General features: G+C 40.7%; 3 protein-coding genes across 3 annotated transcripts; 2 read left to right on the plus strand and 1 right to left on the minus strand.

Annotated features, from left to right (window-relative positions):
* Positions 1 to 7,271: 7,271 nt before the first annotated feature.
* rps28 (ribosomal protein S28) lies at positions 7,272 to 10,308 on the minus strand. Its single transcript, XM_071540322.1, has 4 exons — positions 10,210 to 10,308; positions 9,841 to 9,888; positions 9,296 to 9,418; positions 7,272 to 7,391 (listed from the first exon to the last, which is right to left on the minus strand). Exons 1-3 carry the CDS (start codon positions 10,246 to 10,248, stop codon positions 9,296 to 9,298), a joined length of 210 nt encoding a protein of 69 aa, XP_071396423.1. The 5' UTR covers positions 10,249 to 10,308; the 3' UTR covers positions 7,272 to 7,391.
* A 2,055-nt stretch (positions 10,309 to 12,363) lies between these two features.
* On the plus strand, positions 12,364 to 15,822 carry LOC139661755 (potassium voltage-gated channel subfamily V member 2). The gene is made up of 4 exons (XM_071540323.1): positions 12,364 to 12,905; positions 13,060 to 13,693; positions 14,279 to 14,404; positions 15,505 to 15,822. Exons 1-4 carry the CDS (start codon positions 12,364 to 12,366, stop codon positions 15,820 to 15,822), a joined length of 1,620 nt encoding a protein of 539 aa, XP_071396424.1.
* Positions 15,823 to 20,909: 5,087 nt separating this feature from the next.
* On the plus strand, positions 20,910 to 21,878 carry insl3 (insulin-like 3 (Leydig cell)). The gene is made up of 2 exons (XM_071540318.1): positions 20,910 to 21,102; positions 21,673 to 21,878. Exons 1-2 carry the CDS (start codon positions 20,910 to 20,912, stop codon positions 21,876 to 21,878), a joined length of 399 nt encoding a protein of 132 aa, XP_071396419.1.
* Positions 21,879 to 23,901: the final 2,023 nt, after the last annotated feature.

Here is a 23,901-nt window from a genome sequence, read left to right on the forward strand (position 1 = left end):
TTTGTCCTCCTGGGTCAGTAGTTTGATACATGAATGCTGGAATAAACGATAGGTCAGAGCCACTGTTCATAGCCAGAAGGTCAGAGTCACCTGTCATCACAGATGGAAAGATTGCAAATATTCTTCGCCTTAACTGGATCTTAACTTGTCGAATTCCATTAAAGTTTGTTCCAGCTAAATATTGACCCAGCTGTGGAGAGTGTGTCCCGATCTCTCATTAGGTGTGTCAACAGCAGGCAGTTTTATTGCTGTATTTTGATTTTCGACGGCTGTGAAATTACAGCAAAAGTGTGCCAAATTCCTGCAGGATCTTTATTGGCTCACAGAAATCAAGCCAGAATCCTTCAAAAGGCCCTTAGGGTTTCAGCGTGTGCAGCTGATTGTTGTATCATATGTGATGTTTGGCATTTGTTTTTCAAATGGCCGCAGCCTGTCTCTTCCTTTGGAGGGAACAAACCTGATTGTTCAGTTGAGTAACAAATGAAAGATCAAAACAACCTTTAACCTACATAACGTGGCTTCCTTTTCTCTAGCAAGACTCAACTCAATTAAAGTAAGACTGACTAATGTCTGCGGTACGTTACTGTGTAAGGACAGCAACAATTATGCAACATTTCACATTTAACAATCAGTGTTAAGTCTTTCTCAATCCCAATACACCTTGGGAAGACTTTACACTGTCTCACTGTCTCTTCTACAAAGCTATGAAGAATTTCTTTAGATAGAATCAAACTGGATTATTATTCTCAGAAGCCAATAGGCAGCTCTTTGCTTTGATTGCATTGCGGAGCCTTTCAACCTCAATGTCAGTGGGTAACAGGTGAATACTGAGATCAAGCACCGTGCCTCTGACCCGGGGTAATCCCTGAAATTATATCTCACCTTAAAATCAGGGGTTTGCTGTATCATGTTACCGTAGCCATAAAACATGCCTGATCACATCAGAGCTTTGCCCTTACTGCCACACAAAGCGCTGCTTGTTGAACAATACCTGACTCTGTTACAATGGCTGAGCAGCAATGTTGATGGCAGTCCAGCGGACACAGTCCACAAATCTTTGTTTCAGCAGTGTTTACTGAAGGAGGGAGGTCACAGAGCTTCAAAACAGCTCTTTCTACCCCCCCACCGCCCTGCTAACCCCCCGCCGCCCCGCCGCTCAAGAACAGGCCCGGCAACAACAGCCACACGTCTGTCTGCCCCTCTTCATTTCTCCTGTCTGTGCACCTGCTGTTTGTGCCACAGCGCTGTTGTGCAGGGAATTGTGGGAAACTGATATTTCTCAACTCATATGCATTGTGGGGGACGGCGGCTTCAAAAATAAACGACTTGCTTGTTTTTCTGACCTTCACACTATGCATTCCCCCTTTTTGCACTTTGTCTTACATGTGATTGAAACAAGACTGCAGGCCTGTACAAGAAGAGAATGCTGATGCTGCTTTGGCTTTTGTCGCCATCCTTCAAGCTGTCTTCTTTCTTTTCATTTCATTCTTTCTGTCTTTCTGTCGTATGTGTATATTTCTTTCTCCCTGTATGTGAGGGCTTCTTTTTATGCTTACATCCAAAGCTATTTGTTTCAAAATGTTCCCCTTTCAAGGGCCTGTGTGTTATTTGAGCATAATGTACTGGACAGGAGTGAATTAAAGCTCTGTTTGCTTTTTCAAACATAATAAACATAATTAGCATGTACCGGGGAGGGAAGTGCTACTGTATACACACCATGTTTTTAATGTCAGAGTAAGCTCTCACGTTTTCATCTCTCCTGTCTTGTTTTTCTCTCCCTGCTTTCTAACGCTCGCCCCATTGCCGTAAGCTACAAAAACTTGCTCTATTGGATGCAGATTAAACCTTGTTTCACCTTCTGCAATTAGTGGCAGGAAACAGGGATAATCTGTAGAGAGGCACAGTGCACTAAAGTTCAATGATGAGGGGGCTTGGAGGGGGGGTGGGGGGGCAGAGAGGGTAACAGCAAGAAAGGGTGAGATAGAGACTGTGAGAAAGGGAGGAAGAGAAACCGAGAGAGGGAGAGAGAGAGAGGGGCAGCGAATGTCCTCTAGTTACCTCAGAGGCGATTGTCTTCTTGCCATCCCCTCGTTGTCCTATGGGCCCCATTCGTAAACCTCGGGGCCGTGACCTAAGTCATAGCCGGGGGTCAAGGTCTGTAAATCAGAGGCCTCTCTCCCCCTGGAGGCTCCATGACCTCCCTGCTGCACATCCTGTTACCCAGCAGGAGGGGAGGGATGACGCCTCCTGCCAAGTTCCTCCAATTCCAACAGCCTTCCACATTGCCACAAAATGATCTCCGATTTTAACTAGTGTCACTGGATATTTAGTAAAAAAGTAGCCATGCCTAAAGAGGTATTTCCCTTTGGTAGAACATTCTCATTTTTTAGCATACACACACACACACACACACACACACACACACACACACACACACACACACACACACACACACACACACACACTAAGGAGTTCATTAACAGTTAACCTCTGAAATCTCTTCTTTCTTTATACTGGTAATTGCAGGAAATAACTAGTGTGACCCTGGACAGAGAACAAAATCATAGTATCGGGGCCTACTTTGCTTGGTATTTATATGAGATAGAAGTTTGATTTTGAGACTAGATTTTCATGTTGGTCCTCCCACTATACTATAGAATAGAATACGTGTCAAAAAGTGAAGATCTTCTGCCAAAGTGAAACTTTGCTTTATGATAGGCTGCTTTGGAAGCTTCATGTAGATGTGAAAAAACACTATGGTTCAAATCACACAACTTGGATCATTCAATCCACATACTACAAGTCTAATTACACACTGGAGGTGGATGCATAATTTGTCCAATCCATATGATATAAGTAAGATAAAGAGAGACAAAAAATTAGCAAGACCGCACCCATGCCTAATTCTATCAACCGGGAAACATTTCATGACAACAGTGTCTTAATAACACCTCTACAGTGTTTGTGCTCTTATTAGTGTGCCCGTACACCTATGCACACGTGCACAGAGACACACACAGACACACACACACACACACATGGGACACACATGTCTGTCTGTCATGTCTGTCTGCAGGCATGTCTGCCTGCAGACAGACATGCCCCTGCCATTCACCCTGCTGATGTTTTGCCCCAGTTGGGTTAGACCTTGAGGGCGATGCAGACAAACAGGGAGTGGCCTTGGAATAGATTTGTTTCGAACACTGTGTGTGTGTATGTGTATTTGTTTCAGAGGGAGGGAGAGAGAGAGAGATGGTAAACACATGCCACCTACTGCTCCTGATGGGTGGGTGAGGCAGAGAGACGGTGGAGGTGTGGAGTGATGATGACAGGGCAGTAAGGCGACACCATGTTGTTTTCAAGCGTTCTGGAGATGTTGTTGACTATGAAACCTGTTGAATAACATACTTGGAATCTCTGTCTTACTTTCTTCTTTCTTTTCTCTCTGTTTTTTTGGGTCAAGATACAGCCAGAGGAGGCAGCCGGGGCGCCGGCTCTGTAGATCTGGTTTCTATGACAACCGGTCTCCTGGCAGCTCGCCTCAGGGTGGAGCATGTCTGCTGTAGACTGGTGGGCAACTTGGACATGTTTATGCTCACATGGGGCATTGGAGGTGTATTATATACAGTTGTGGATGATGCCACTTCTTCTTCTTGAATGCAGTCTTCTGTCTTGAATCTTTGCTTTTCTTACGTTTTTCCTTTTCGGTTTTGCTTTCTGTTAATTTGTGGAGGTAGTATAATATAAATGCTGCTCATCCTGATTTATGCATTGGTTTCTGAATGGATTTGTAAGCCGAAGAGGTCAATGAAGTTGTTTTTAAATTCTAATTCACTCTCTCTCTATTACTATCTGTCTGTCTGTCTCTCTCTCTCTCTGTCCGGGGTGTCAAGTGCCAGCATGCTCTTCTTGGTCTTCCACGTCTTACTGGGAGTTCATGAAATGCTGCCAAGACTTGTTTGTAGCTCGGTGTCAGTTTACCAGTTTAGAGTCACATTACTTGTTGATACCCTCTTGGTTTCAGCCACAGTAATTCTCCCAACGTTTAAGCCTCAGGAACTGCAACTGCATCCACTGCATGCACTCGAGTATGTGAGGGTAAATAATCAATAGTCAGGGAAAACAGAATCAGAATCAGCTTTATCGGCCAAGTACTGTATGTACACATACAAGGAATTTGACTCTGGTTTTCCGTTGCTCTCGATGTACTTACACAGAATAAATATACAACAGGTACATTGTTGTAGTTTTTGTCATTGGTGTACAGAGCTATGAACTAAATAACTAACTAACTAACTAACTAACTAAGCTATGAACAGATCTGCGCTTTCTCAGGTCTTAGCATAGCTTGGTAAATGTAAACTCATTTTTCCATGTTCCAATAAGAAAGCAGTAACAGTTGTGCTTCCCCCTTGATTTTGATTTACAAAGACTTGATTTACCATACCAAGACACAAGTGTATCAAAAATGTATTTATACTCACACAATCAGCAAGCTGACTTCAACAGTGGTAACCATTTTGCATACAATCAGGATACTACTCACTAAACACACTGACTTCAACTGCACATCATTATGATTAGCTTTGTAACATGCTAGTTGATAGTATTTCCCCAAAGTCTACTCTCTCCAAGGTGGAAATAAGTATTACATCCTGGAATTTAAAGAAAAGAAAAGAAAAGAAAAGAAAAGAAAAGAAAAGAAAAGAAAAGAAAAGAAAAGAAAAGAAAAGAAAAAATTACAACCTAAACTGTTTTAAAATTGAATATACGGACGATGCTATAGTTTTTGGAATGGCTCACCATAGAAATTATACCAATCTGTTGATCTTCCACAGTACCTCTTATGACAATGTTGAATCTCATATTCAGACTTAAACCTGGTGGTAAATTAAAAACAAACAGCAAAATGCCCATGAAACCAAAACATTATGGGATTTAGTCAAACAACCTGTAAACTACTGCAAAATGTAGCTAAACTGTAACTGAACTACATGTTAACTTCCCCCTGCACTGTTATATACTGTATACTATAACAATTTTAAGTATGCTATAGCACAGCACTATCTTGCAGTTGCCCTGAATTCATATCACTGTTTTCCAAAACCACAGTAAATGCACTGGTCTGAAACAGCAGGTCCATTCCAAGTAATGCAGAAAATAGGTCAAACTAAGTGCAAATGGAGAATGTTGCCAAATGCAGGGTTGTTAAAACATACAGTACACCTACAGCAGCCAAAGCACTACATCACCACCCATAAGTCAAACTCTCAATGGCTTGAACTGCTTTTCTATTCAAACAAACCCTGTCAAGCTGGAATTTCAGCTAGTGACCTCACTGTGGAAAAACACCACTCTCACTTTAAAACACAGGAGTATAGATTTGCAGAATGCATTCTATTTAAACCAAGTTGGAAGGTCATGCTAGTAATTACAATGTGCTTAGATATAAATTGGTTGTAATCAACACCTTGAAATATCAAGTCACATAATTTGCACAAATCACAGGCAGCATTGGTGCATGAGATTGTCTTGCACCAACATGTGGTTGGTGTGAGATATAACTGCTGTTGCTATTTATTCCCAAGATCCTGCACAGTTCAGTCAATATAAACAAGTCTCTCCCAAAGCTAAAAACAAAAGTACAAAGACTCTTTGTCATCAAAAAAAAAAATCCTTATCGTGAGTGCTTCCATTGGCAATCAAACAACTTTCATGACCACAGTAACTTGTGTGGTTTTCCTGGGGTATCAGCACATCTTGCACCACCATGAATAGACCTTTTATTGGCTGTGAGAGCCAAACAAGTTATGAGTCCTCAAACAAATCTTCAATTCATTGCCAACTGGAGCAGCTCCTAAAAGTGTTTCTTGTTCACATCAGATTGGTCTTGGTTTCTCACTTTGGGAAACATTTGATCATGTTCATAGACACTGTTTGAACCGTTTGAGGCCACCAACATGGTCAATGTAAATTCTGTTTAAAATAAACTAGGAGTGATGCTACCCTCTACTGGGCAGAATGGAAAATGTGTAACTTGAACCTTGTTTCTCCATCTCTTTTTTAAGATTTAGACATACTGAACCACATTAAGAAGATTGTAAGAATTGTAAGAGAAGAAGCAAGGATTAGATAATACCAGCAGCTGATGCAATCTGTCTTGCACTTACAGTGGTGTGACCCAACACTTTGTTTTTATCATGGTGATACAAACATCTCTAGAATCAACAGCAGTGTCATATTTCTGCCCCACTGAAACTAGAGATTTTGGCAGTGTCCAAATGCAATTAGGGCAAGTCAAAAATAGAATGTGCTTAAGCAATTAAACAGAGGTTTTGAAAATCTCTGGGGACTGTAGCTAGATTAACTACTGATTCTAGGCTGTTTATTTACTAGGGTACATTATTTTTCATATTACCTTATGTTGCAGGTACTTGGTAAGATATTTACAATACAGCTACAAAATCTGGATACCAATTTTGGTGGAATAATCCATGAAATATGCAGTTATGCTAGTACAACCACACCATCACACACTAAACTACATGGGCTGATATCACTGTCAGTTGATGAAAGTTCGAGCACTCAAGCGCCTCATAAATAGCTTTAACTTGAGCATTCACACTATAAGAAATACTATATTATTGCTGGATTAAAAGATTGCTGCAAAAGATTACATTCTACAGATTTTGTCCATGGTACATTTGCACACTTGTGTACAAGCACTAAATCAGTGGTTCTCAACGTGGGGTCCAGGGACCACCAGGGGTCCTTGAGGGGGTTCCCAGGAAATTGATGAATTGTTTAACCTCACCATTATTTAATTTACAAGACGTTAATGCAATTAGAGAATGTAGAAGAATGACTGTTTTGAATCAGTTTCACCGTTATCCCTCTACCCACAGTACAGATAGTCTTGAAATTCTGGAGAAAATCATATCCAACAATAAAAAATATTCTCAGATTTGGGTCCAAGAGACAAAATCTCATCAAATGGGGGTCCATGGCCCTAAAGTGGACTAAATTAGAGGTCCTTGATATGAAAAAGGTTGAGAATCACTGCACGAAATGACTAGTACCGCTGTACCTAGACCACTGTCAACTGAAGTCAACAGCCATAAGGAAATACACTGGTAGATTTGAGTAAGATTTAGCCAACGGTGACACACTTTTGACACCGTTGCAACCTCAAGGAATGCCATTTCTCAATGAATTACTTTGGTTAGTAAAAAAACAGTTCCGCTGTAAAATGAGAACACAGGAATTCCATCCTCAATAACCAAATTTATTTCAAAACATCTGCACAAGTGAGATCTAGGCCATTGCACGGGAACTGACAGCGTCTTCTGCTCCACAAGCGTTGGATCGGCACCTCACAGCTTCACCGGGCACTGTGAAGACAAGAGATAAGTCACATACCATCAAACATTTAACTAATCCAGGAAAAACAGATTTGGGAGAAAACGCTGGAGCAAGACTACTGTAGTTCTGTCAATATATAAACAGCAAGAGTCCCATTTAAGCTGTGTCAGTCTTTCAGTGCATCTGTGTAAACAGCAGATACTAGAACAGAACAGGCACACAGCATGGAGTCTCTCAGTTCAGATAAAAGCAACAGATTGTACAGCAGCAGATATTATATTCTGAGTCTAAGACAGTGGTCTTCAATCCTTGTCCTTGGGACCCAAAGTACTGCTGGTTTTCTATCCTTCCAGGCAGTTAATTGTATTCACCTGGCAGCCCAGGTGTAACATAGTCCCCGATTAGATGGCTAGAATGGAAACCATCATGACTCTGGGTCCAAAGGACAGAAAACCACTGGGCTAAGCCCACCTACATTTACTATCCATTTAGTCAGGGTTTAATGTAGTGTTGTGTTGACTTTGAATATCTAACACAGTGTCACAGATGAGAAGCACAGTTCAGCAGTACTGCAGACCATGCAGCAGGGGTATTCAGCCATGTGCCATGGAGGGCTGAGTGTACGCAGGTTTTCATTCCAACCACAGACTGCACCAGGTGATTTCACTGATTGGTTCTTCCTCTCTGGTAGAAGATGTGCTAATCAGTGAAATCACCTGGTGCAGTGTTGGTTGGAATGAAAACCTGCATACACTCGGCCCCCGTGGGACATGGTTGAAAACCCTGCCATTCAGTGATATTCCGCATCCTGTATGCCATGCCTCCTAATGGCCACCAGCAACAGATTGACTAACTGTGCGCGATTGAATGAAGGAATGACTGAGCGAGTTACTTTCTGGATCCATGAGGTGCTTTGCATCTAAACATTCAATACTATGACACCACAGGAAACAAAAAACCCATGAAGCAAGTGTTTAGACTGTGCTCACATTGTGGAGCGGTAGCTGCTTGAAATCCACGATCCGCCTCGCTTTTGAAAGAAGTGGTAGAAACAGAAGTGAAGCGGTAATGGGTGGTGCTCAGTTTGTTGCCAGGCAACCGACTAGCCCTGAGCGTGTCATTTCGATTGGTCGTCTTATGAGAAATGACACATGATATGCGGATCTTACCCACTCAAGTTGAACTATTTTCAGCTGATTGCGTGACCAACCGCAGCAGAAAAATCCACCTTGCAGCCGGCAGTGAGCCCTTCCATAGAAAATAAATAATAATGGAGTTTTTAGCAGAAACTGCTCCGCAAAGTGAACACAGCCTTACAACTGTTGACTTGGACAGCTTTGAAGCTACTTTTGCACATGAGTTTTGATATGTCTGCTGGTGTCTGTCTTTACTGGCACTGTGAGCAAAATAATTCTATATTTTACTTGTGGCACCAGTTTTGCAAACCAGTTAGTGGAATTGGATTCAGTTTGAGACGTGGTGGACTGTTTGACACCGTTGCCATATTTGCAGCCGTTTGACTCAATGCTGCACCCACCATCAAGAGCCAGACAGCAGCTCAGTCTCTTCCAATCCACACTAACTGCGTGTTTACGACGACGTAAAGTATTTAACACAGGGATCTCCAACCGTGTGCCATGGAGGGCCAGAGTGTATGCAGGCTTTCATTCCACCAAAGACTACACCAGGTGATTTCACTGATTAGCACACCTTCAACCAGAGAAGACTAACTAATCAATGAAACCATCTGGTGTAGTGACTGGTTGGGACAAAAACCTGTATACTCGGCACTCCATGGCACATGGTCTAAACATTTAGAAATTAAATATTTCTCTAACTGATATATACACTTTATAATACTTTTGTCAGCTGTATTCTAATGCCCATTACTGAACAGGTTAACACATGGCTGGCTGGGTTTGTGTCCCCTCACCTATCGCAGCCTCCTGGCTTCTCTTTCAGACTCCAGAAGCGTGAGCACATCTCCCTCTCTGACTGGGCCCTTTACGTTCCTGATGATGGAGCGGTTGCTGTCATCCATGAACTCAACACGGACCTGCAGGAAAGCAGAAAGCACAAGAGAAAAAAATGACACCAAGTTTAGGGTTAATGGAGCAAATTAAGTCAGACTTTTAATACCTGATGGGTGAGGTTTCTCATGAATTTATAGTGGTCCACTTTAGAACATTTAACATTACACAAGCACTGGCCCACTAATAAATTGACTTTCAACATTAATGACACTGGGAAATTAGAAATATTTCTTAACAGTCAGCAACTCCGAAAAAAACAGCCATTAGCAGCCAGATATTGAGCACGTGATAGTGCTCAAAGACTTTAAACTACATCCACAATATTTCAAGACGTACCTATGGTGATGCCTAAATTAACTAGTAAAACAATAAGATAATGTAAAAAAAATGATGCTAACGTTTAGTCTACAGAACGATTACTGAAACGTTAGCCTTATTAGCATACCTGTGTACATTGTCCCTGGGAACCAGTTCTTCCGAGCACCTTGGTGACCTGAAATGAAGATATACACTTAAATGAGCACTGCACACATTACCAAGTTAATTCCGTGTATTATTATGGCAGCATGTGTCCAAGAGTAACTCGAACAGGCTAACGGTGTGCTAGCTAGCTGACGCGTTGTGCTATAGCTAAAACTGTAGCATGGACGGGCCTCCATGATGGGAGAATTACGGCCGAAGAGCCGTTTGAAAATAAAGACGTTCAGAGTCATTTTAGCTTCAAGTATTTGGACCCGTATGCAAGATTAATAACTAATGTTAGCACAAATCTGCTTAGATGTCATTATTTCCACCAAATAAGACATTTTCTTACTCTTGCGAGCTTGATCGGCTGCACGCGGCTGGCGTCCATGTTGTCAGGTTAGACCGGAAAGGAAGTCACGTGGTGCATGGATTGTATATATCTCAACTTCAATCCTTCAATTTATATTTTGTTACCAATTTTATCGAACTTCCTATTTAATCAGAAGCTTGTTGAATACAAACAAGAATAAAAAATAAACTGTTTAAGATTAAAATTATATTTCAGATTCGCAGTTCCTTTTCCGGTAGTTTGGACAATACCATTCACACAAAACGGGTGCGAGGGGGGCCGTACCATTACGAATATCACTAATGATAACCTTTTACGGCCAATAATTAGAACGATACCGTGATACTAATGAATGTTCCCTGTATGCTTGTGATTGTGTGTGTGTGTTTTTTTTAATCCGCTGGTTTGCAACCCATTTTTGTAGGCTACATACCTGAATGTTCCCTGTTTGGTATTGTATGTTGAATTCTTGCAATAAAAAAACTAAATGGAACTTTTATTTCACAGATTTTCACAGATAGTTTCTTTTGTCACTAATGCTAAAATGAACATAGTTTTTGTGTCTCACTGGAGTTGTCATGATTTGTTTTCTTTTAGCTACACACAGTAGTCTGCAGACACATACATTAAAAGCAGCATGTGCACATTATTTATAACATGTCACGTTTGCCAGTAATATAAGCAGTGACATATCTAGAGTCGGCATAATCTGTCATTTTGATGACACATGGGTGAAGCGTGTCATCGCACTCTTCTGCCCCCTCAAAATATGGGGCCCCATATGGTGGCACCTCTGTGCTAATCAAATGAATGCAGAAGACACTTAAAACAAATCTGATTCATAGGCCTCGTCAGCAGATCAATGAGCAACAAGGGAATACCATCCAATTTAAGAATTCATATTTGTTATCCATATAGCCATGGACTGTCCTGTCAAAACCAGAGAACCCAGGCCCTCTCAATTTAGACCTATTTTTCTTCATATTCTCATTTCCATCTAATTTGTTTTATCTAATTTGTTTTACCTCATTTTTATCTCATCACCGCCCGAGGGTGGTTAGGGTTAGGGTTAAGGTCACTGAGAAAAACTAAGGGGATTTTATTTAATATTGTATATTACAGAATAAATTTAATTCAATTGAACATGAAAATTATTCAGTTTCCAAATAAATAAGTTTGCCATTGCTGACATGAAAGATGAAACTGAGTTTTGTAATGTTTAAGTAAACCTTATTGTAGGTTAAGGTTTATTCATTCTATTAATATTAATTTGTAATAATAGATGGAAATCAGTAAATTGCAATTTAATCAGTTCTCACATTGACAGTGTCTCCTCTCTCTCTCTTTGGTGAAATAGCACCAATGAAATTTGTAAAACAGCCTTTTTGAGAATAAAGAAGAAGAACATTAATTCTGTATTTAGAAATACCTACACCAATTATTGGATTCTGGAGATTTCATACAGTAGCTATAAATTACAACACACAAACTTGACATAATGGATAGGGCCAAACGGATAGGGCCAAATGGATAGGGATTTGTTTTTAATTTCAAGTTTATCCGCTCCCCTTGCAATTGTTGTTATGTGTCATTTATATTTGTCCAAGATAAATCTCTCCTATAACAAAGATGCTATAGAAATGGCTAAATCAAAAGGTTTATAGCTATAAACAGTGTAGGTTACTGTAGTTTCTGCCTGAACTTCCTGTACAAAGGTTTTTAATAGCCTAGTCAGCAATGGAAGACTGCCATCACGCCACTCTCTGTCTTTCCTCCTCTCAGAACTCAAAGCCTTAAATCACAACACTAATCCTCACAGACAGTATTTTTAACTTGCGTTTGGACAGAAAGAACAGCAATAGGATTAGAGAATCAGTGAGGAGGATGAATCCCCAACTCATGCTGCTGATCTTCTCGCACGCTGAGCAGCAAACACGGTAGCTGTTTCCTTCTATCTTCTTTTCTTTATTTCACATTGATGGTTGAATTTATCGAAAGACCATATCCTTTTTAAATGGAGATGTTGTGGAATACTGTTGCTGTTGTAGAGCTCTTTTCATTCATTCACTGACTTGACCTGGTCTTGGTAAGAGAGCTTTGTCGGAGAGATAACTGCGGCCTCGTTAGTAGCTTGTCCCCTAAGGAGCTGCCGACATGGAAGCTCTAAAGCCCAAGATGAAAGTGCTGAAGAAGCGCCGCTCCAGTCTTTTTGCGACGGTAAAACGAGAAATAAGTTTTTCTCAGAGCATTGAAGAACAGGAGTGCGAATTCCCCTTTTCACAGGACAGCTCCGTGAAAGCATGGACATCTATGGACAATCTTGACACCCCCTTTGATGGCAACAAAGGTGTCAGTGAAGACCGCAACAAAGCCATACCAAACCCAAGGCAATCAAACATCGTCAACCTCAATGTGGGGGGAAAGGTCTTTCACATCCCCAAGCATTTGGTCCTCCGGTACCCAAAAACCAGGATTGGAGTCCTCGCCCTCTGTAATGATCCGGTCAAGCGTCTGACACTCTGTGACGACTACAATGTTCAGAACAATGAGTTCTTTTTTGACAGGGACCCCATGTTCTTCCACTACATCTTCCACTTCTACTGCAGCAACGTCATGTGGGTGATGGAGAGCCTCTGCCCCATCAACTTCGAGGAGGAGATGAAGTTCTGGGGGCTGAAAATGAAGGACACTCCAAGGTATGTTAAGACCTTTCTAGATATTCAATATTCAGTACATGTAGTGGGGTTTGGGTCTGTGTTACTGTCTGTGTGTGGCTATTGGTATGTGTATGTGAAAGGAGTGAAAACTAGTTCCTGTTGTTGGGGCTATAAACTATCTGCTTCTCCTCAGGTGCTGCCGCATTCTGTTTGAGGAGAAAGTGGACGATATCAGAGACCAACTAAAGGTTAACCAGGAGCTGATTGATGAGATTAAGCCGCACCAGGACGACAAGGGCTACCAGAGCATGTATCTTGGATTCTTCCGGAAGGCCCTCTGGGACCTGATGGAGAATCCCTACTCCTCGCTGTCGGCCAAAGCCTTTGCCGTGTTTTCCAGTCTGTTTGTGCTCATCTCTATCGTTGCCATGACCCTGAATACAGTGAAAGAGCTCAGGGCGTACAAAGTCTATGGCAGAACCTACATGGAGTGGGTCGAGGTCGGTTCCATCCTGTTCTTCACCATGGAGTACTTCCTGCGCCTAGTCACCACCGCCAACATCAAACACTTTGTGAAGAGCTCCCTCAACTTTGTTGACCTGGTGGCTGTTATGCCCTACTTCATCCAGATTGTTTTTGAGATGTTTTTTGTAGATTCCGAAGACGTCAGTGCGCAGGAAGACCTGAAGACCATGGCTAGGGTCAGCAAAGTCAGTAAGGTGCTCAAGGTGGTCAAGCTGATGCGCATCTTCCGTATCCTGAAGCTCGCTCGACACTCCACAGGCATGAGGGCGTTTGGCTTCACCATCCGCCAGTGCTCTGAGCAGGTATGCTGCGTGTAGGAACAACAAACAGAAAAAGGTTGTCGCTGTTGTTGGGTGAGAACTTTGTATCTTCAAACTGTCAACTTTCCAAGAACTAAGAAAAACAGCCTCATTTTTACCTTGACAGCCAGGCATTTTTTAATTTATCTAATTGGTTTTGAACAGGATTAATAAACCCAATGATTGTAGAACTTTCTCAACCCATAGAGGAGCATGTAATCCTTCAATTGAATGAAAACTGATATGACATGGAAATCAACAAAATTGGAGTTACAATGTTTTCACCCAAGAGCGCCGATATACTACATATAAATGCAAGTTTTCGATATATACAAATGAGGGAACACACACACACACACACACACACATATTACAAGTCTTCATTGGAGCATATCTGTCAGTTTTTGGCTCAACACTTACAAGTACTGTATCTGGGGGCCATAAATGTATTATATATTATGTAAAATATCACAGCAGAGTCAGAGTAAAACTCATCATGTGAGCTGATGGATGATCCTACATCAGTAATTATACTCATTTTCAGATGCATATGGGCCCTGCTGTTGAAGTGTACTTATTTTCCCTCAGGTGTGCTGTCTGTTCCTCTTCATTGCCATGGGCATCTTCACCTTCTCCGCTCTGATGCACTCTGTGGAGGTGGATCAGCCCGGCACGCCGTTCAGCAGCATACCAGGCGCCTGGTGGTGGGCTGCAGTGAGTAGGCTTCACTGCAACCTCCAAAATCCAGCAAACTAAGCATGGTTCTGGTTCTGGATGCTTTTTTTCTTGAGGTTTTTTAACCATACAAAATAGCAGGAATACCACAGTGCTCCAGTCTCTGACCTTTCAGTGCTTCCTCTTTAGCAGAAGTGGTTATGATTAGTAGACAAAATGTCTAAAAACCCCTTCTAGTCTCTAAAGTAAAGGTACTAAGAGAAAGCTGTTACATCTGTGGAATTACATCATTATAATATTAATATTGTGTCAATAATATTTTGGATACCATTTCGGATCCTGTTTCTCCTCATAAGTGACAAAACATTACATGGCCAACTGAGCAAGTTGATAAAAGACTCATTTTCCTCTGATCTTTGTTGTGTTGCTCAATATAATAACAATATAATCTTCAAAATGTACTTGTTTTTTTTTTACTTCCTGAAACAAGGCATTAGACTACAGTGTGTTTAGACATCATCAGTATCGGTTCTCTGTGATTCTCTGATTTAGGGACATTTGGTTTTTATTTATCTGGTGGCAGCTGTTAACTCATACGTGTCTAATCCTGTCTAATACGGTGTAATGCATATCCTCTCTGGCCAGACACATTGATTGCAGTCAAGAGAAGGAAAGAGTCCCGGTGGATTCCTGGAAGTTTATTTGATACTGTTTATTCTCAGCAGTATTTACATAAACATGTCACAACAGAACTGATCAGCGCTGTCAATACAAAAAAACATCTTAATTATTGGACTGTCAGAAAGCCAGTTTCATGGACAAGGGGCGATTTGAAGCAGGTTAAAAATGAAGGAAAACCCAATGCTTTACCTTCCCACCATCCCCTGTATTAAAATTGAACAAAGTGATGGCTTTCATAAGCCTTTATGCTTTTTCATGTGAAATGCAAAGGCCAAACACCTATCGGAAAATAGGGCTGGAGTTGTGAAAAACATGATTGTGAGGTTTGTCCGAGGAACACGACTGCAGTCAGACGCCATGTAGTTCAACTGGCTTAATGTTGGTTTGAATTGGAAATGTCTCTTCTTGAGAATGCAACTCAGCACTCTTCCCTTCACTCTTTTCTTTTCCTCCTGCAGGTGAGTATCTCCACTGTGGGCTACGGAGACGTCGTCCCTATCTCCTACCTCGGCCGCTGCGTGGCATTTTGTTGCATCTCCTTTGGCATCATCCTCAACGGCATGCCCATCTCCATTCTGTTCAACAAGTTTTCCGACTACTACGCCAAGCTCAAGGAGCAGGAATACACCCATTCAAACATCGAGCGCACCTTCCAGCTCAGGAAACGTCTGAGGCGCAAGTTTGACAGCTGCTTCGAACCGCAGCCAGAGGACTCAGATGATGAGATACACTATCGGCCCACTGGAAGGCAAACTACCCATGAGACCGTGGATTGAGAAGAGCTGCCTTTCCACGACCTCGCTAACCCTAAATGGCCTTATCACCCACGGGGCAAGAGAGTCTAAGACCCCATCTGCCTCCAACCCTGAGTCTATGCGATGGAGGAAAGTAAACAGTCGAAGGGGGGAAATGAAGGCAGAGGCAAGTGGAGATAAGCTTTAAACCTTAGCTTTAGGCGCTGTTTGCACGCTATGGGTGATGACTCTTCTGTCAAATGGACAGGAATCAATGACTCTCCCGGACAGCGTGTTATCTGTTTCCAAGAATAGCACCTGACTGCCACTAATTCTGGCTGAACAGAGCTAGATGTTTGCCATGAGGAGATCAAGTGGTAACATTATTAACAGAGCAATGTTACACTAATCACTTTAAGGCAGTGTGATCCTTGTGACCAGCTGTTTCATTGGAAGTGCTATGAATGAACTATTTTTGACTTCTTACATTCACACTTTCCTTTACAATCAAGACAAATTTACTACTAACTTTTATTTCAACCAATCAAATGCTGAATGTTTAGCTAATACCAGGCAGCAAGTCAGACAGAATGGTAAATTGAAGACATTTTGCTTTTTTATGTAAAAAGATGTGTATAAGCAATGGAAACCACTCAGAGTCCTTGACTTCAACCACATAAAACGTATTTGAAGACAGTATTGTAATTATGCACTACTGAGGATTGAGGATAACAAGGAAAACATTACTTTGGAATATAAACCAGACTTTTCTACATGTGACAGTACAAAGTTGCTTGTGAAATGTTGAGGATTTGTCCACTAGTGACAGATGTCTCTTTTTTGTTTACATTTTTTTTTAGTAATGTTGAAGCAACAGTAGCCCAGAAGGTTAGAGAAGCAGGTTTTTGACTGGAAAGTCATCGGTTTGAATGCTTTGAGCGAAGTACTTTGGCTTCATTTGCCCTGGTGGAGCAGCTCAGTGACCAGCAGTAGCAGACTGTGTTGTACTGGGCAGCTCCCAAGTATGAATGTGTGTAGCTGTATGAAAAAGAGCATGCAAACTCAGCAAAATCCATTCCCTATAAGAATAAAACTTAAAGAAAAAAGTGCACTCTTTTATAGTGTATTGCATTTTACAGCCCTTCTAATTATTTTAATACATTTTCTGTTTATAAGTTTTTTCAGAGATGGAAGTACAATCTATCAATCAGTGTTAAAATATATGCAAATACTGCAGAATACTGTGTCATTTTTTTTCTTTCTTGCAATATACTGTATATACGTATATACTATATATATATCTACATATATATATATAACAATAACAATAACATTTGATTCTTAAGGTTGAAAATAAGTTTTTTATTTCATAGATTGAATTCCCCAAACCCCTAGATTTAAATATGTTCTGTGTGAATATGTTTGTACATATTCTTATCTCACTTCTCTATCATATTTGAAGAAAAAAAAGCTGAGAAAAAATCTTCCATGCTGAATAAAAATTCTCTACTCTACTGTACTTGAAGTTCAGACCAGAATATTCTCTTTCTCTCTCTCTTGTTTTATCTTAACACACCATCCACTTTCCTCTCAAAAGGCACAAAGCCTGTAGTCCTTTCTGTCCATTCTGCTGGCAGACACCAGTCTTATTCACTGGAGAGACGATGGCTGCCTGTCTAATAGGATTACAGGATAAGGTAACGGGAGAGATGCCAATGGTTTTAATAGCGTCGTCAGCATCAATTAAACCTCAAGACTACCGAGGGCTTCTGACCGTCTCATGTCACTGGCTTAGGCCATTACTCAACCAGGCTGAATTTGTCTGCACCATACACAGGAATAGGTGCGGTCAGTGGGGACAATAGGGACACGCATGCATGAACACATTCTTGCACATGCAAGCGCATGGCACACACACACACACACACACACACACACACACACACACACACACACACACACAAACACACACACATTGGTGGGGAATTGATAACTACATATAGTTCTAATATTTATGTATACCTTTCAGTCAGTGAGAACAGACCTATATATTCTTCTGTATGTATTGTAAATACTGTGCATTGGGCAACCACTTGAATATTTTTAGTCCAGGATAAAAAGCAAACTTAATTTACTCAGATTAATAGCAATTTAATTTACAAACCAATTTAATAGCCTTTAATATTATATCAGCATATATTTTTTATTGATTTATTTTTTCCTTTGAATTGTTACAATGTAGTACTTGTGGAGGTTTTTAGTGCTGTACTGTCATAGTGCATTTGACAGTACAGCATTGGAACCTTGGTAAAACTGACCAGATCTGTGGTTTACAAAGGTCAAAGGTCAAAGCACAAACACAAAGATATAACATCCCATACATAGATTGGCAGTAAAACTTTTTTAGCAATCAGTAACAAGCACAACCAAACCACAGCATCATTTCTATCTCACAATAAGATATGAATTTGATCTGAATATATTTATGAAGTATACATATTTGCTTTTTTGGGTTAACTTTCTGTTCATCTGTGAACCTGTCAGTCAGTGGTGTTTTTAGCCATTTATTTTTCACTCTAGTGTGCATAATAATATGATAATAAAGCTAAAAGCATGATGGAAAAAGGAAATAGCGGCAGGATAAAGGTGACATTTGCCTCAGTGAATAAATGTGGCATTGCCTTCACTATAAGGTCGCAACCGTATGTCTCTGTAGAAGCTATGTGTGGGGAATTTCCTCGCTCTATAGAGGATGACCTTGCATCTCATCTACAATCAAAGCATTAGGAAGATGAATCAGGACAGAGAGAATCTGTCACATGGTAAGTGATGGTTGCTGTTATGGAGGATGCTGTAGGAGGAAGAGGCTGCAGGTTCTATAAACCCACTCCAACACATTTACATTTTCACATGGAATGACTGACTGGAAGCTGTTACAACTGCTTCATCTTCTTGAAACAGTATGCATAGTAAAACACCTAAAACTAGTGTACAAGTTACATCCATACAGAAGCTTATGACTTAGAATGACCTTAAACTTTGTGTTGTCCTCGGGAGCGGTTTATAAAGGCAAGTGGGACCGAGAAAAATAGCTCTGGAACTAGAAAACAAACACTTCAGTTTCCATTTTTCCATGAAGGTATGACTAATTTATCTGCTATCACCATATATGTTGTATGCTGACAGACAAATGTGGTTGTGCAACTTGTAAATCCCTTGTTTTTGTTCAAAGATAACTGTAGACTGTCTGCAGTCCAAGCAGAGAAGTATTCAGTATTCAGGAGTGAGTGGTACAGAATCCAGTATCATGACGATCCTTAATAATGTCCCCAAATTTCTCATTCCACCCATCTTTGATATTTTATACATTTGTTTGTTATCAATCTATCTATTATCAATAACACATGCAACTGTGAATTCAATTCTCAATGTTTCTATTGTGTCTCACACACACGCACACACACACACACACGCGCGCGCTCACGAATACGCACACACACCTACACACACACACACACACACACACACACACACACACACAGAGGCAGAGATGCAGTGATAAATAAGAAAGGTGGGTTAACTATGACCTCCAGTCAGTGATAATCATGAGGCAGACAACCACCAATATAAACACAATTGTATTCCCATATAACTTACATCAGTTTGATACGACTTACTGTGATGTATACTATGAATGTCTGTCATAGCCTAAAAAGTTGGGAAAAAAAGAAGTGAGTTTTGGTGGGTTTAACCATTACAGCCCTACTTGGTGGTAAGTCACGTGCAGATTGCACTCTTCAGTAAGTTCTTATCAAGGATCAAGAGTTGCAGGTGTCAGTAGGCTGTAAAGTTATCTGCTGTATTCAGGAGGAATTCCTTGAGGCTTGATATATGAAATTCAATTTATTGATGCCTTCTAAAATAAATACAGAAATAAGAATCAGCAAGGCAAAAGGAATGAACAAAGTAAGTGTTTTCCACTCCTTATCTTTATCTTAACTATAAATTCAAATTTCCTACAAAAGACGGACAAAAGACGGCTCACTGATCACTGATCACCACTGAGGGAACTTTAAAGCAGCCACATCGTCATTAGAGGTTGAAATGCCAAACAAAGGCATATTAAGTTCTACAGTCATCTACAGTCCGGCCTGGAGTGACGATGTGTCTGGTTGGCTGCGTCAATATCCTTGACATCTTCTGTGCCGCTTGCATTCTGTTCCAATTAGCTCCAATCCCTCAAGATATGTCAAGATAAGAGGTAAAAGCAGCACATGTCCAGGGAAATCAGCTCTCTGTAATTATTAAAATGAGGACATTTTTCCAACACATACGTGAATGTTGACATTTGTACATTGGCCAGTTGACAAATTGGGATCTTCACCAAAGTTAGAAAAATAAAGACCAAGCACAGGGCCTACTGGCATGTGAACTATGCTTGAAATTCATCTAACTTCTACTTTTAATAACCTAGTTTTTACCAACCAAACCAAACCAAAACAAACAGCAGTGTACAGTTGAGTGCTGCCTGCTGATTCATTACAGTGGGTGAAATTCTGTAGCATGAAGATGAAACCTGCAGATCAGCCCTGTTGTGTTAAAAAGCCTGTGGTGTGGAACTGATGCCCCCAAAAATGCAGAGTTCTTAAACTATAGACCAAACAAAATCAAAATGGGTCACGGTACTTCGGTACTTCGGTACAGCAGATAACTTTACAGCCTTTAAGTACACGGTACTTAAAGAGCAGTGGGATGTTTTCATGAGGCTCATTGACCCAGAACAAGGCCCAAAATTTCTCATTTAGGACCTGGACCTAAAACGTTTTAACCCTTCGGCCATAGATCATCGCATGACAGGTTTTTATCTTAATGAGAGTTCCAGCCTTGAAGGGACTTCACACCGAGCTCAGGATCAGGACATGCTTTTCTCTCACCAAGGCTGAATGAATATTTACTAGAATCTGTCGGCTCAGCATTACCTTCCGAACACTCATTCACTATATAAACCCCTCATGATCGCCTCAGGAGTCACCATCCATCCTTTGAACTCTACACCGGTCCAACCATCCCATCTATCCATCCATTCACTCCGTTTCACTCCTTCTGCCTGTCTCCGCTGACATTGTACCATGTCTGCTACCAAGTGTGTGGTGTCTCTGATGGTGGTGCTGGTGGCCGGAGTGTGCGCGGTCCACGCTCAGGACAGGATTAAGATATGCGGGAGGGAGCTGATCCGTCTGGCCGTCTCATCCTGTGGCAACTCCCGACTGAGGAGAAGCATCCCGGACCTGGAGCTAGACCAGCATCACGACAACTCTCTCAGTAAGTACTGTATGTTGCCTTATACCTAAGGTTAACTGACTGAGAGACATCGCTTATTTAAGTATGGAGGAATAGATATAGTTTAAGTTTTAAACATTTAGATCAATGTGTTAGAAGTGAACATTCTTCCAGGCAACTATCTTTACTGCTGCAAAGATGCTGCCACTGTGCTTGTCTTGCAATGTGTTTAGCTTTACATGGATATCTGACCACAAATACAGTAAGATAAATATTCTGATGGATTATTCATTGATTCATTCATCAATTCATTCATTTATTTATTCATTCAATAAGCACCATAGCATCAGCAGTACAATTCTCAAAGCTCTGGGTGATGTTCAGGAAGGCTAGTCTCTTGATTATTTGTTTATTTCTCATTGGTCTGCATTGCCTCTGCTTGTTAACTGCATTCCCTTGTTCAGTTGAGCTGAATCCAAAAGAGAGTAAAGTATTTTCATTGGAGTATTGTAGGAGATTATAAGGGGAAAACTAGAAATCTCCTGTGTTCTTCTGCTATCTCTCTAACTCCCAGATGACAGCTTCAGTCTTTCTCTCTGTTTCTGTGCACAGGGGAGCAGGGATTCTCCACAGAGGAGCACCAGGTGACTTCAGAGATCCTCGGCAGCCCTGCACCGTCTGACGGGGAGAGCACTGACTTCTTCTTGGCACCTCATTGGTTCCCCCAGTCCTCTCGTGTGAGACGTGCTGCTGGAAGACTATCCGATATCTGCTGCGAGAAAGGATGCAGCGTGAAAGAGCTGATCCAGTTTTGCTAGATGTGGTTTAAGTTGTTACACTTTTTGTATCAAGATAAAATTTCCCTCTTCTTTAAATACTGTGATCTGTGGTGCAAGATTGTTTGAAATAACCTTTATCGAGTTGCCTAACTTTTGAGATACTTCGAAGTCAAATAAAGTAATTTTCCTAATACTGCAGTAATTATAGATATATTATCTTATTTATTAAATGCTTTGCTATGCCATACTGAGTGCTGAAGATGGACAAAATCACAGCAATAAGCGGTTTTATAGAGGGATCTTTAAATTGAGACTATTATTTATCTTGTGTGAATATAATTTATCCTCTATCTGTATGACAGAAAATGTGCCAAATTCTCAAACACTAATTTATTTGCAAACCTCATACTACACTGTAATAAAGCTTTTGATGATTATTCATGATTCAATTGTTATTTGTAATTTCCTCACCATATCACATGACATCTCACTATTAGTGAGAAGTGCAAGAAGTGCAAACATTTAAAAAGTGGGATTTCTGCAATTGCTCCAGGCTTACAGCGCAAATGAGATAAGTTAGAGTAATTTTATACATATTACATCATATTATACTCACTATATTTATAGCAACATCATCAGTGCTAATTTAACTCTGAGTGTAAAAATCAACACTATGCCAGTGTTTATTCAGTTCACACCCATCAGAGTTAATTTAACACTTTTAGATTGTTTTGAACAGCCGCTCCAGAGCCATCTCAGCTCTATGAATGAACAAACACTCCAATCAACACTTGTCAATTCCAAATAATTGTCACTGAAAAATCAACACACTGGCAAATTGTCTGTGCTGTGTTATTCCAGTGTTGATTGGAATAATTGAAACCTGCAGAGAAAATATCTCTGAAATTGCAAATGGCTTAATTAAACAAGATTACAGCTCCAAGTATAAACACACGCACACACACACACGTAAGCCCACAGACACACTTGAGGAATACGGTTTACAACACTGGCGTTCTCTCTGATAGCGCTAAATCGGATTGAGGCCATTGGCCAAGTCATTCAACACCATAATAACAGAAATAATCTCTCTAACCCGGCCAGGGCCTCACAGTGGGGAGTGAATAATTCTCTCGACAGATAATCAAATATGTTGCTGATTATCCTCCACTCTATACTGCAGCCTTCACTAAATGACTCTTCATAGCAAATTAAATCAGCCTACATTAATTGATTGGTTAATTGGTTTTATTTTGGGAGGGAGGGACTGGGTTGTATGTAAAATTGTTTTTTGTACAATTGGTTTTATTTTCTATGTATTCAGAAAAAGCATCCGAAGGTGAATCTGGTTCCCAGTATTACTGTGAATGTTGGACTAGGAACTCACAGTAGGAACAGAAAAGTCACAGATCTTTTTATCCACAGATTACAGACTATAATACACTGCTAATGTTTTTGATAGACTTCCCACAGCTATACTGTTCACCAGTGCTGGCGCCTGCCAATCAGGCGCCCTGGGCAAAGCTATAAATGCCGTCTATCCACACGTTTTCACGTTTTATCAACTATTTCACATAGGGTTGACAACTCAGTGTTATGTGATGCCCATTGTTATTGCCACACAATGACCCACAGCATCAATCAGTTCTCTCTCTCTCTCTCTCTCTCAAACACACACACACACACACACACACACACATTCACACACACACACAACGTTACCATGCAAAACTAGAAAAATAGGGTCAACCACTATGAAAATTTGCACTTTACTTCATTCCTGATATGTATTTTGTTGCCAGATTGCCATATGGTTTCACCATTACGCAATGCCAAATGCCAAAAACTGTGTCCCTCTCACCATTAGGCAATGCCAAATGCTCAACGTGCATGCCCCGTTAACCATCATCACACAGATCTACTGATAAATGTAACAATATTTTCCAAATTACTCTTATACATTGATATTGATAATCTACTCTTTGTCTCACTGTATTGAAAGCTAAAAAAAACCCCAAATGAGAATATATTACAGTTTATAATTACAGTACACTACAGTCTT

Source organism: Centroberyx affinis, unplaced genomic scaffold (assembly GCF_046629955.1).
Source record: "Centroberyx affinis isolate AG114_WGS23_722 - 3 ecotype Tasmania unplaced genomic scaffold, CSIRO-AGI_Caff_v1 ptg003607l_1, whole genome shotgun sequence".
Lineage (NCBI taxonomy): Eukaryota > Metazoa > Chordata > Actinopteri > Beryciformes > Berycidae > Centroberyx > Centroberyx affinis.